The 12,795-nt window shown below is 40.6% G+C and overlaps 1 protein-coding gene across 1 annotated transcript; it reads right to left on the bottom strand.

Annotated features, from left to right (window-relative positions):
• Nucleotides 1-310: 310 nt before the first annotated feature.
• Nucleotides 311-12,093, bottom strand: mtmr6 (myotubularin related protein 6). Its single transcript, XM_070927798.1, has 15 exons — nt 11,919-12,093; nt 9,900-10,031; nt 7,780-7,942; nt 7,460-7,617; nt 6,419-6,547; nt 4,798-4,932; nt 4,468-4,600; nt 4,193-4,302; nt 3,760-3,885; nt 3,524-3,573; nt 3,135-3,228; nt 2,906-3,012; nt 2,037-2,171; nt 1,803-1,929; nt 311-932 (listed from the first exon to the last, which is right to left on the bottom strand). Exons 1-15 carry the CDS (start codon nt 11,940-11,942, stop codon nt 588-590), a joined length of 1,968 nt encoding a protein of 655 aa, XP_070783899.1. The 5' UTR covers nt 11,943-12,093; the 3' UTR covers nt 311-587.
• Between the last annotated feature and the right edge of the window lie 702 nt (nt 12,094-12,795).

Genomic DNA, 12,795 nt, shown 5'->3' on the forward strand with positions numbered 1-12,795 from the left:
TCAGTTCAGCGTAAGTGAAGATTATCTTTAATGATGTAGAATTTGATGTTTCATTTTTTCAATCAGTCACATTGGAGCAAAATCGTTGGAGCTCAGGTCACAAACAACATTCAGATTAGGCTGCATTCAAGCGTTTGGATGAGATGAAATGTTTCTGGAGCCAGAAAACAGATTTTCTGAGGGTTTGCATGTTGAGAAATATGAGGAATATATGTTAGGAATATCAAGGCCATGTATTTTAAAAATGAATTATAGTAAAACTGAACAAACTAGAGGACTCACACATTTTTTGATGAATTTATTCCCTTAATCTATTCATTAATAGTGCTTTTCAACATTCATAAAAAAAAACAAGCTTTTTTTTTCCTATAGGTGCAGTATATGACATAATAATGACGCTTTCCATTGAAATTTAGACTATACAGACATACAGCTTCATCCACTCGGCCCATTCAGGACCATTGCGTAATCAGCACGTTATTGCATACAGAACGGCAGCTTCCCCTTGACACGCACACACACTCTCAGTAAGCCCTCTCATTCAGTCGCCCCTGTCCCTCGGTATCCCACAATCCCCCTGTTTGGTCTCAGCAGGTCATGCGTGCCACTCCAAACTCCAGACTGACAACAGCTGGCTCTTCTTTGGCCAACTCGCTGTTGTATGTCCCTTCCAGCTCTCCGTAGCTCTGCTTCCTGCTCTCGGTGCTGCCCTCTACTGTCCGCTCCGTGTCAGTGCTCTCTGTGGCCTCCTCACCCACCTCCTCCTGCTCATCCTCCTCCTCCTGTCGCTGCACTTCTTTGTGACTGATGGGCGCCCCCAGAATGAGGGAATCGGGACGCGGCGGGAGGGGGTTGGAACGGTGATCTCGGGTGGGAGGAGGTGCAGGGAGGTCAGAGGTCGTAATGGGGGTCACGCCAAGCTGGTGGAGCCGCTGGACAGAGAGGGAGGGACAAGACAACACAGAGAAAGGGGTTTTCATTCACATTTACCCCTCGTCACTGACACAGACACTGAACCCCTAATTACTCCCAATGGTCACCATTTGAGCATTGTCATTTTCCTCAAGGCAAACTGCAGTATATGAAATACCACATGCTCTAAATATGATGGTATATTTGAGGTTAACATTATCAGTTTGCATATTAAACATGTTTCAATATGTATATTCCGAGATGGTTCTGTGGATCAGACTTTATGTGCACCCACTAAAAATGTTCCTGGAAAGTAAATATAATAGAAACAGAGAGCAGCCGGTTGCGATTACTTTCTCAACAATATTCATCATAACAACATAATTACCTTGTTATGTGAAAATAATGGAGGTCTTTTTTCTCAACCATTTGTTTAACCAGTATCACAAGAAAAACAACTTTGTTATCCAAGCATGATAATCAACTCATGATCTCGAGATAATGAGATTATGCAACCATGGCTGCTCTTGACTTACGTAGAAATGGGATTTTATTAAAAAAGTTAAAAAGACAACAGTATATATCCACACTGAATGTATAAAACAACAAAATACACTCCATTGCCACAACAGTCCTGCAATAAAGCCTTCCTCCATGAAGGTTATAATGTTCAGTGATTGCTGAAACTCTTTTAGAGAGGTGTTGATTCAACTGTGTGGTCATGGAGGCTGCAGTTCGTGATGCTGTTGAAGTGTACTGCATTTTACTGACAGGTGTTTCTATTATTTTGTTCACCCCATTTATAATTATTATATACATTATATACTAAAGTCAGTGTCCTAACTTCAACATATGGGCTCTGTAGAGAGAATTGTTGTGTGTCGACTCACACTCTCCAGTGCCTGCAGTGTGCTCTCTGCCTTGCGGCTGTTCTCTCTCAGAGTCAGGATGGTTTTGAGGATGGACTGACGTGGGTGCATGGAGCGATCGAACTGGTGGTACATGTTCCTCCAGAACCTTGGAAACACAAACACTTAGTTAAGATTCCTTATAGAGTGATGGGGGGGGGGGGGGGGGGGCACCATATGTAACAACAGCGGGGAGGTGAGGAGGGCTGTACTGACTTGAAATTGTAGGGCAGAGTGGACGGCGTTAGCACAGGGTGCGCTTCAGAGTACGCAGGGCTGTAGAACGGATTCAAGTAGTTCTGTTTCTCACTCATTAGAAACGCCCACAGTGAGTGAGTCCTCTCTCTTAGCCTGGAACACAAAACGGCAGTCAGAGAGACATATGACACATAAACCTAATTTCTTTGACGCTAAAAAGCTCACAGTATAGTCACACATGTCTCTGTGTTTTATCAAAAAGAGGGGTCACAATCTATTCTATACATCATGTTGCTTATTGACTTTATTTATGCTTAGAAGTGCAGATATAGGTGAAGAAATACAGTCAGTATAAATGATTGAAAGCATTGTTTGCAACCCTTTCCTAATTGGTAGAATATAAAGACTGTCTGACTATACATCGTTGTTTGTTATCGAAACTGCCTTACGTGGGTGTGAAATGATTGTTCTTTTGATGTGCTGAAACCTCACAGCAGAGTAGGTAATGTGGCTGGATAGTGTTATATGGTGTCAGACCTGTGTGAATCACAATCCTATATGAATTGTGTTAGTTTTAGCCTGATACAGCATGAGGACGTTTCCCACACAGGACAATGAGCACTTTAACAACCTGAAAAGTATTTGAAAAACTGTGGCAGTGTCCTCACCTGATAAATGATGACAATTATTCGCTATATTAGTTAACCTAGGTTTTGTATCCTATATGTGTGTGTGTTTATGTTGAATGAGGACAATTTTGCACAAAGAGGGCATTGTGGCCAATCCTCACCACTTATTTTAGGGGTGGTACTTCTGTGCTGATATGACATAAAGTCTCTTTAATGTCTCTTTAAATACATAGATACTTGTGTGTGCCTTGGACTCACTGCAAGTCCTCTCTCTGTCTCTGATTGTTGCCAAGGAAGTTTCCATATTGACAGGAGTGGACATGTTCATGAATCTGCAGCAGGAACCACTCGCTGAACTCAAATGCCTAAGGAGAGGGTTATCATTAAATAAATACAATAAAACATATTGCGCTGTAAGTCAGACACATACAGTAGGTCTGTGTAAATACAACACAGCTGTCATGTTAGCTCACACACTCCCACACACCTGCGGGAACTGCTCTGTCAGCTGCCAGACACACTCCAGGAACTGAGTGAAGATAGGAGACACCTCCTTTGGATCCCCGTCCAACTGGTCACACCTACGGGTGTACAATTCAAAGATACAATAACAGTCACATAACAACTATTAAAGAACTAACTAAGTAGTATAAATAGTACAATAGTAGAATACATATCTAGTAATTTCATTGAAAACTATAAATAACTATGAAATTGGGGTAATGCAATTATGAGGTCCTGCTTGTGTCCGCTCAAGTAGCAAATTATTTCTTTCCAAAAAGGCCACAACATGCTTGATTTTGTCCAACAAATGAGCAGAGCAGAACCCAACACTGACTAAATCTCTGGGCTTAACTGATCCAGTTGAATCCTCACCTGTCGGCAAACTTGTGGCCAAAGGAGATCCAGTCTTTCTCTATCAGTACCTCCAAGACAAATGTGAGGACAAAGCAAGTTTGAAGTAAGAGACACAAACATCTGGCAGAAGAGTAAGTTCATATTCTTATCAGCTCTTTAGTCCTTCTTTTAACTAGTGCCACACTGTGTGTGTGTGTGTATATATATGTGTGTGTGTGTGTGTGTGTGTGTGTGTGTGTATGTGTGGTTGGTACCATGAAGCCCTTGATGGTGCGGTAGTAAGGATCCATAAGCAGTGACCCCAGCGAGCAGACCTGGGCTGTTCTGTCCCATCCGTCTGAACAATGAACCAACACACTGGCTCCTTCCACTGTCACTGCCTGGGGTCAAGAGTGAAGAGAGACAGCAGAGGATTGTGGCATTAAAAAAAAAAAAAAAGAAGAAGAAACAAAGCCCTTGACAGTCACTGTCTGTGATGTGATAGTGGAGATAGGCCAATGATGGTTAGTTTCAAAGTGGACAGTCAAGAATTAAAGAAGAAAGAGATTATGTTATTATCATGGTTATCGCTGCATGCTTTCAAGTGGATTTATAGGAATATGCCACATTTTACTTAAAGTAAAAATAAATAAAATAAATGTTAATGTGCAAAAAAAATCAAGGAGCAGGAAAGGGAACATTTTTTACCTTGGCAAGAAAGATAGCTGCGTCTACAACAGCTTTGATGTGCCGCAGCCAGCCACTGCTCTCCAGGCCAACCAGGTAGTCACTCATGGAAAGAGACCGAGTCCCAATCACTGAGAGACACACACACAGACAGACAGAAAGTCATTTAAGATTAACCATTTATTAACTACTTGCAGTTGTCTGAATAATCATTATAAGTGCCTTTCATAATCTGCAAAAAAATGCAATGCAATTTTTTGTATGTGTGCCGGTGTGTGTAGCAACATGTGTTTAACCTTCTAGCAATTTCTGCAGGCTGCTCCGCATTACGTGGATGTTTTCAATGCCAACAAACTGGAAGCGGATGTTGGAGTAGTTGTCCTCGTTCTCATAGCCTTTACCTGCTGCTCGATTAGCTAGCGCATTCAACTGCAGGACAGATAAAAAACAAAACAATTGCAGATCGTCTGCTAACTCCGTTTTCAAACTGTGTTTATGTAGTGTTTGACCCAGTTATACATACAGCACATTAAATTTTTTGACTTTATAAATAGAAAAAAAAACTACTTCTGATGTTTATGAACCTTGCACATCTTATTCGGAGAATGTTTTTAATTGGCTGTTACCTTTGGCCTAGTATCCATGACGTAGACGAATCGGCTGTTGTGATTGGCCTTGCTGATGGCCTGCAGCATGCTCTCATCCTCTAAGCACCGAGCACTGAACCCAGAGAGAGGCTGACTGCATCGACACACCGCCGCCTGTCAGGATGAACAGAATACACTGATCAGGACAAGGACAGTGACACAAAATACTGCTGCTAAATTACCAACTAAAACTAGAACATTTGAACACATTACACCTGCCATTACCTCCCTCTATGACTCGCCTATAATCTAACAACTACGGTCTGCTAAAGCCTGATATAATAATTATTTAATCTTTATCAAATTAACAAAGACTTCAAACACCAGTATTGTGTTCTAGCCTTCCAATCCTTAATGGATAATTGCTGATGACTAAGCCATTTTGTGGCACAGTATATTCGCTGTGTTTGTACCCATTCTGTAAAAACCCCAAATGAAGTTGCTGTGCCAAAAAAGCATTGAGTGCAGACAGTTCATTTTGCCAAATCATTGTTAAGTTTCAGGTTTTTCCAAGTTGACATACGTAATGTGAAAGAAAGTGGGCAGGTCCTCTGCTCTCTACTCAGAGCTGTTTTACTGGAAAATCAGGAATCTAAATATGCGTGGATGTGTGTGATGGACAAGGTAGTGAATTCTTATCATTCATCAAGTACAAGTGGATTTGTGTGAGTAGGTACACATAGATCATGTTGATTATCCCGTTTTCATGTACCTCCAGTGCTGTAAAATGTGTTTTATTCAGTTTTTGTTTAGTAGGGCCTGGTGATAGCGATGTCTATTCATCAGTTCCTCTGACATTCTTTTGAATAAGACATCTGGACCTACTGTCCAGATTTCCCTGAAATTTATTGGGCTCAAGACAGTGAAAGGTCAAAATTTCCATCTGTACACATGAAATGTCAGAATCTAGTGAGCTGATTTCCATGAAATGTGTTAACTACATACATGTGCGCAGATGACAAATCCTTTCCATATTGGACACCCTGTAAGATTTTCTTTAGAGCCATCCTTAGGCCAAAATCTCTTTTCACACGTTATTACGAAATCCCATTGGTGCACTTCCATGAAATTTGCTTAGCACATTTATATAACGCAGGGAACACACCCTTTCAATTACATTAATCCTATGCCCTTTCCTCTAGCACCAACTTATGGAACTCCTTTTTAGGCTCTACTATTACTAGTAAGAATAAGACTAAGACTAATGATTAATATGTTGTTTGTCCCTTTAAAACATTTTGTGTTGTGGGTGTAATGTCAAGTTACTGATTGGGCTTTAGATATCTAGTCTTGTGTTATTACTGAACAATTTTTGCAGAAATACTTAAAGAAGAGAATGTACACTGAAAAAGCAGCTTTCAAATGAAGTGATGGAAGAATTGTTTCTTTTGAAAACCTACACTCTCCTACACCTTTAATAGCAGTCTTTCTTACTGTCCATGGTGATTTGTTTTCCTTTCACATTTTCTCTATAAACTTCCACAACATACAAAAAGACCAAACCAAACTTAATATAATAAATGTATAAAAAGGGTAAGGGAAGTACTTTTTACAGCACAGAAAAATGGTTTGTGTAAATCATTCCAGTTTTTTACCGTACCTTCTTTTCTTGGTAGAAGTATGTGAGTACAGGAAAACGTCCTTTGCTTCTGAACTTGGAGCTCCCCACAATGATAGGCTTACTGGCTGTGATGGGAACATACAGGTCCCGTGGATACGTCTCACACACCTGTGAAACAAAACACATCACGCACACATAAACACACGCAGACACAAAAGATATTGGCAGTATTAGTATTACCTACGCTGAACCCTGACACATGGTGCTGATAGCATTTGTCAATAGATCAAAACAACACATGATTCTAGCTTAAAAAGTACTCAGTATGTAAACATGTTGTGGTGAACCAAAATGTTAACAGTAATAAGACAAAACTATAGTTAGGGTTTATAATATTCTGCACTTTGCTGCGAGCAATCACTTCTTTTAAGTAAGTGTCAGTTTTCTTTAGAGATAAATATCTCTCTGCTTGTCTATTATACTGGAGCTGGAGCTAATAATCAAAAGTGAAGATCCAGCGCCCTCTTCTGGACCTATGTGCATCATGTTTTAATACTGGTTTTTCTATTAAAGTCTATAAACCAATTTCCTATAATACCACCACACCCTTGCCTCATATTTGAGCAGGCAAGCCTGGACAATGTTTGCACAAAGCACAATAAAGGAATAGTGTCAGAAACTGTACCATATGCATGACTTTATTGCTTGGTAATCATGTGACATCAACACACTGCTTACTCCTTGGGACTTTTTTTCTTTGTAGTAGGTGCAGTTTATGGCACACAGAGACAGTACCAAAGTTCAACAACAGTCAAGCTTCAACTGGGCAGAGAGCTCGCTAGCTACCATAGTTTTATTTCACCACTTCCTGTTTACGGACAATATATTCCTTCCAGTTACCACACCCATTGACATAATTTATGGTGTTTATCCATTTTGTCCTGATTAGGGAGGATGTTAGGCTACTAAAAAAGTGATTCTCCCTCTCAGCACAGAAAGAAGCAGTCATGACTGCAGTGTTCTCCATTTGGCACTTCAGACACAGAACACTTAGTTTACAAGATACAGCCAACTATCTACCTTGTAGTCTCTGTTGACGTTGGTGAGCTGCCATTGGTCGCAGGGGACGCCCATCCTCTCAAACTCCGCCCCCAGGTCGATGAGCTGCCATCCCTCCTCTCTTTGTTGGTCGTTCTGTTTGGGGTTGTAGGAGAACGCATATAGCTCCTCATAGGATACTGCACAAAGGTGAAGGAAACCAGAGACAGAGCTTTAACAAAACACAGAATAACTGTGTGTGGTGGAGGCAAGAAACTGAGAGGGCACAGGTGGAGACATGTGAATGGGACGGACCGGTAAAAAGACAGATCTCAACACAGACAAGACACACTGGAACCCACCGGGCCGTAGAAGACGTAGTAGCGAGCTGTAAATGTCGTGGCAATCTCTTTCTCTCTGTACCACAAAATGAACCAGCCTGAAGTTGCGACACTGGATGACCAGAGGGCACCCTGTGGTGGTCAGGGAGAGCTTCTCCACAGACGCTATATGGTGATGCAAAATCTGCAGGGCAGGGGAGAAGTAAAGGAGCAAAAGAAAGAGAAAATCATTACTTCCTGCAATGTGGATACACTAAAAATGCTGTGTGTCAAGAGATTAACTAGTGTAACACTCTTAAAAGCTTACATAAGAGTAAGACAAATCATTGTGTTACAAAGCAAAGCCAGAGTAAGAAGTAATTATCAACCATTTAAAAAGGCACAATTACATATCCTGGCACTGGACACTATGTTCAGGGAGTCTGACAGTATGTTCAAAATTATTTGTAAACAGAGTCTTTGTAAAAATGGGCCCTCGACAATAAGCATTTATGCCTACAGCAGCATTTGCAGTTTGCTCCACATTAGCATGCATCATAAATTGTTTTCATATTATAAAGTACAGAGGGCAAAGAAGGACAAATGCAGCACATCACCATATTCAATGAGGGTAGTTTGAATTCCACAGGGATTCCAACTAAGGGGGAAATCATAAAGATGCACATTCATCAGCATTGGTAATGACCAGTGAAACACCCTGCTGCGAAACTCACACACACACACACACACACACACACACACACACACACACACACACACACACACACACACACACACACACAAAGAATATGCTGATTCTCCAGCTGTTGAGACAGACAGTAACTCAACAGCTGTTTAATATTTTATGAGACAATAACAGTCTAACAAACTCTCTCTCTCTGACCAACAGACTGATTCTAAATTGCTTCCACAAATGCAGAATGTATGAATGTGCATACAGACACAAACAGGACCAAATACACAAAAAAACACACAGTGGGCAACAACACTGCATGCTACACCAGACTAAGCCCATAAACAGAGGAAAAGAAACAGTTACTCAGCACATAAAGCAGGAAGGACAGTGGGGAGGAGGTTGTGGCCCTGGATCTGCTGCACAAAGCATTTTAAATCACACTACCCTTTCTACAATGCAGACCAGCCACTGTGGCTATCTCAATACTAGACTAGAGTACTATTTTTACGACATCAACAGGATACAAAAAATATAGGACTACTATCTACAAACAGATGGCAAAATGTACTGTTCAAATTGTGTTACACGAGACTAAAACTAACAAACTAACACATCATTTTGCCAAAGATACATTCCCAATAACCCCCTGTCTTAGATGACTGTTCCAGGCTCATCACAACAGTATTGGACATCTCCTAGTTAAAGTTCTTCTATTCCTTCTTTCTTATACTCCAACACTGCCATTGAAACATAGAAAAGCGAATCAGGAGGCTGTACTGACTTTTGCTGCCAGACAATAACCCAGTTCTCACGGTGCTATAACAGTAAGCCTCTTTCAGGTGGAGGCAGGAAACATCCACATGCACGCACAGAGGCCTAACCAGACAACTTGCTACTGTATAATGAGGCTTTTGAACCTCTTCCCTACTTCCTCTTACCACACACAAGCTTGCATATTCTCTCCTTCTGCCCAACACACACACACACTGTCACCGCCACTTCCTTGCGGTGGTCACGCTGATGAGGCAACACCGGCATTACACTGAAGCTCAAGTTTCTGTAAACAACCATTTACAGCCTTCATTTGAAACTGAAACATTTGTCTTCCTTTTCCATAGAAAACTTGACCACTTTACATAATATGTATCTCATCTCAATTCAAAGGGTAGATCAGGAGCTTAAAAAAAAAGAAGATAAAACCGGATGCAAATGCAGAGAAAAGGACATGAGTTGCTGGAATCAACAGCAATGGTTTGAGAGAAGCTACTGGCAACATTAAACTGCATAAGTACTTCCAGTGTGGGAGTGCATAAATTATATATTCCAGCCAAATAAAAGTTAATTAATAGGCTAAAAACAGGTCAGTATTGTCAAATGAGCATCCTCAATTACCCACAGTAATTAGTGTGGATGTAATAATCTCACTTCTGACTGGCAGAATGCAGTCAACACCAAATCCACTCACCCAGATCTCCTGCCCGGCAGATGTTGAGTTGTTAGAGCTGCTCTCCACAAAGATGAGATGTGTGGCTGTGAGGTACAGTGTGCCATTTGTGGATTTGTTGCTAAAGCGATCCAACAGTCGCACCTGCTCCACCTGCAAGCACACACAGACACACACACCAGTAATAACAACATTAATCAGCAGTTAGCTAGTAGTTAGCAGTAAGGTTAATTTCCTCGGCTGGGTGTTAAGTTATGTATAGGATATACTGAAAAGGACAAAGATAGGATCTTGCCTACAGGAATGACACCTGTCACAAAATGACTGCAAGTGGCACTTGGCACAGGCTCCAGCTGGCACGCCACTTAATCCTGACCACCTGGGCCTAACTCAGCTGCCAGTTCCATTATAATGAGAGTCACAAATGATGTGTGGATATGGGAAGAAACGGTATTGACTGAACAATGTGACAAATGTGCATGAGCCATCTGGCTCTTCAATTTGTCAAATTCTCCTCATGCACCTCAAGTCAAATTCTCCTGATTTTCCAGTCATTTAAAATGTATTTTCATATACTGCTGAGGTGTAGCCTGGCAGTGTTCTTCCAATGCACATGAACACAAATACTGTAGATGCTCATAGTGGAACATTTATTCATACATTTTCACACAGGAAGAATGCTGTGGTCCACTAGCTGTAATAAGCAACAGGTTGTATTGCCTCTGGTGGTCAGAACATCCATTCATAACTCCACTACATAAGGCAGATAAATGTACTTTTTAATGTATGCATATTGTCTATTACATTTTTTTAGTATTATCAAATACATATCATAGGCCTTAACACGATTTCTCCCAACATCACAGGCATATATTATAAGAAACTGAATGAAAATACTGTTGATGGACTTTGTGTAATTTGTAAACATGACACTTAAAAAAATAAAATAATAATAAAATGCATGTGCACTAAATCCATTAAAATAAGAGTTTAAGAATAAAAAGTTTGCAGTTTGCATTTCTGGAAAGCAATAAAGCCCTCTTGCTGTTTGATTCCAGCAAACAACCTAGAGGATTTGAGACAGTGAGGCCACACCCAGACTGCATGCAATCACACCCACCTGATCCCAGCATATCCTTACTCCATAGGTATTGCACGATTATCCTGGAGCCATCCTAACATGGTGAAGAAAGCTCACCTTTCAGCACAACGCACCTCCATACTGGGTGAACAGTGTATTCAAACTGTATCAACTTTGTGATATGAAATGTAACTTGAGCATTTAAAATAAAATCAATCATTTACAATATCTGGTTGCAAATAATTTGCAATCAATCACTGTCTGAAGTCTACAACCCACCAGCCATCTGGTATTTTTTCTAGTGATGCTCTGCAAGGCCTGTGCTTCAGTAATCTTCAGGTCTTGCTTGTTTGGGGGCGTTTTGCCTTCAGTCTGGTCTTTAACAAATGATTTGCAGGTCAGGTGACCTCAAAAGCATTACACTGTTTGGCAAATTCCAATCATTTTGTTGTTTTGGCTGTATGTTTAGGATAACTGACTATGACTATATATAAAAAGGACTGCCAGACCTACAATGATCAGCCTGAGTGTGAACACCTTCAAAAACGTACTATACGTGTATATAGTAAGTCCATTATTGTGTCATTACGCTTGAATGTAGCTTGGATTCTCCTTGTGGTGTTCTAACACACTGGATGCATTGGCTGGCTTGATAGTGTAACGTTAACTCAATGAATTGTAGGGCGTAGAGGTAGTAACATTACACAGAGGAAGCCCAGCTATCTGCTGTATGGGAAAAACAAACAGCTCACTGATGCTCGTCACGTCTGACACCTCAAGCTTCTGGCGACACCTGCTAGTCATCATGCTCTTAGATTGATCCACACACATTTAGTGTACAAATTGATATGTGGCACACGTAACCACACGCAAGCATTACAAAAATCCCCAGAAGACAGGCCGAGCTGCTGACTGTAACCCATCCATTTGCAATTAGCTAGAAATGTTAGCTAGCTTACCTTTGGCGTTCGGATATGCTCCATTTCTCCGAGTCGAAACAGCTGTCAGCGACTGCAAAGCTTCAAACGACGCCTTCTGGTGATACCTGTATCACTGATAATATAGTAGCTCAAACTGCAGCATAAACCGCCTTTACTTTGTCGGAGGCATACGATATGCGTTTATTGTCAATTATTTTACTCCTCCATCCGCGTAAAGATCCTGGCAATCACGTCACAGTGTGGGGTTTTCGAAGTAAAAGCACGAGTTTATGTAGACATTTCGATAACATAAAATGGGTCCCGAATTTATCCCACTCTCTGTAAATTGTGTATGTATTAGTTATTTGTAATTATTTTTTTGTCTTTATTAAGCACAACTTTATCAGTAAAATACACCATGTATGCACAGTATATACTCCTCTAAAAGGTGGGGCTTCAAGATTAGGTAATAATGCAGGTGTTGCCTTATGGCCATATGTTATTTCAGTTTATAACGTGCTATTGAAAAGTCACGAGAGAGTGAAATTGGACAGTACTACAAAACACCTAACAAATCTGCAGTAGAAGTAGGAGGCAGAATTTGGGCAGATTAAGTGGTGTAAGGGAAAAATGATCTTATTGTATATTTGCAGTATGAATTCAGCCATAAAAGATGTACATATGCAGTATAAAACAAAACAGAGAGAAATGACAAAAAAGTAAAATCAATAGAATAGAAAATAGGAATTATTCACAAATAAAATGAAGCAGTTATGGCTATAATGCCAAAGATGACAAGAGGTAAAAACTTACGAAGAAAAATAGTCTGTGAGTGAAACAGCATTGTGCAGTGTTGCCTGAACCATGCACGTGCCTTATAGTTTAGAAGGCTGGCGTATTTTATTTTGAAAGTAAG

Source organism: Enoplosus armatus, chromosome 21 (genome assembly GCF_043641665.1).
Source record: "Enoplosus armatus isolate fEnoArm2 chromosome 21, fEnoArm2.hap1, whole genome shotgun sequence".
NCBI lineage: Eukaryota > Metazoa > Chordata > Actinopteri > Centrarchiformes > Enoplosidae > Enoplosus > Enoplosus armatus.

Excerpts from the sequence above, each read along its gene's own strand:
- mtmr6 (XM_070927798.1), bottom strand. The coding sequence starts at position 11,942 with ATGGAGCATATCCGAACGCCAAAG. Across the intron at positions 7,943-9,899 it reads CTGCCGGGCAGGAGATCTGG|ATTTTGCATCACCATATAGC; the intron begins GTGAGTGGATTT and ends CCTGCCCTGCAG. Across the intron at positions 3,886-4,192 it reads CAGCTATCTTTCTTGCCAAG|GCAGTGACAGTGGAAGGAGC; the intron begins GTAAAAAATGTT and ends TCTTGACCCCAG.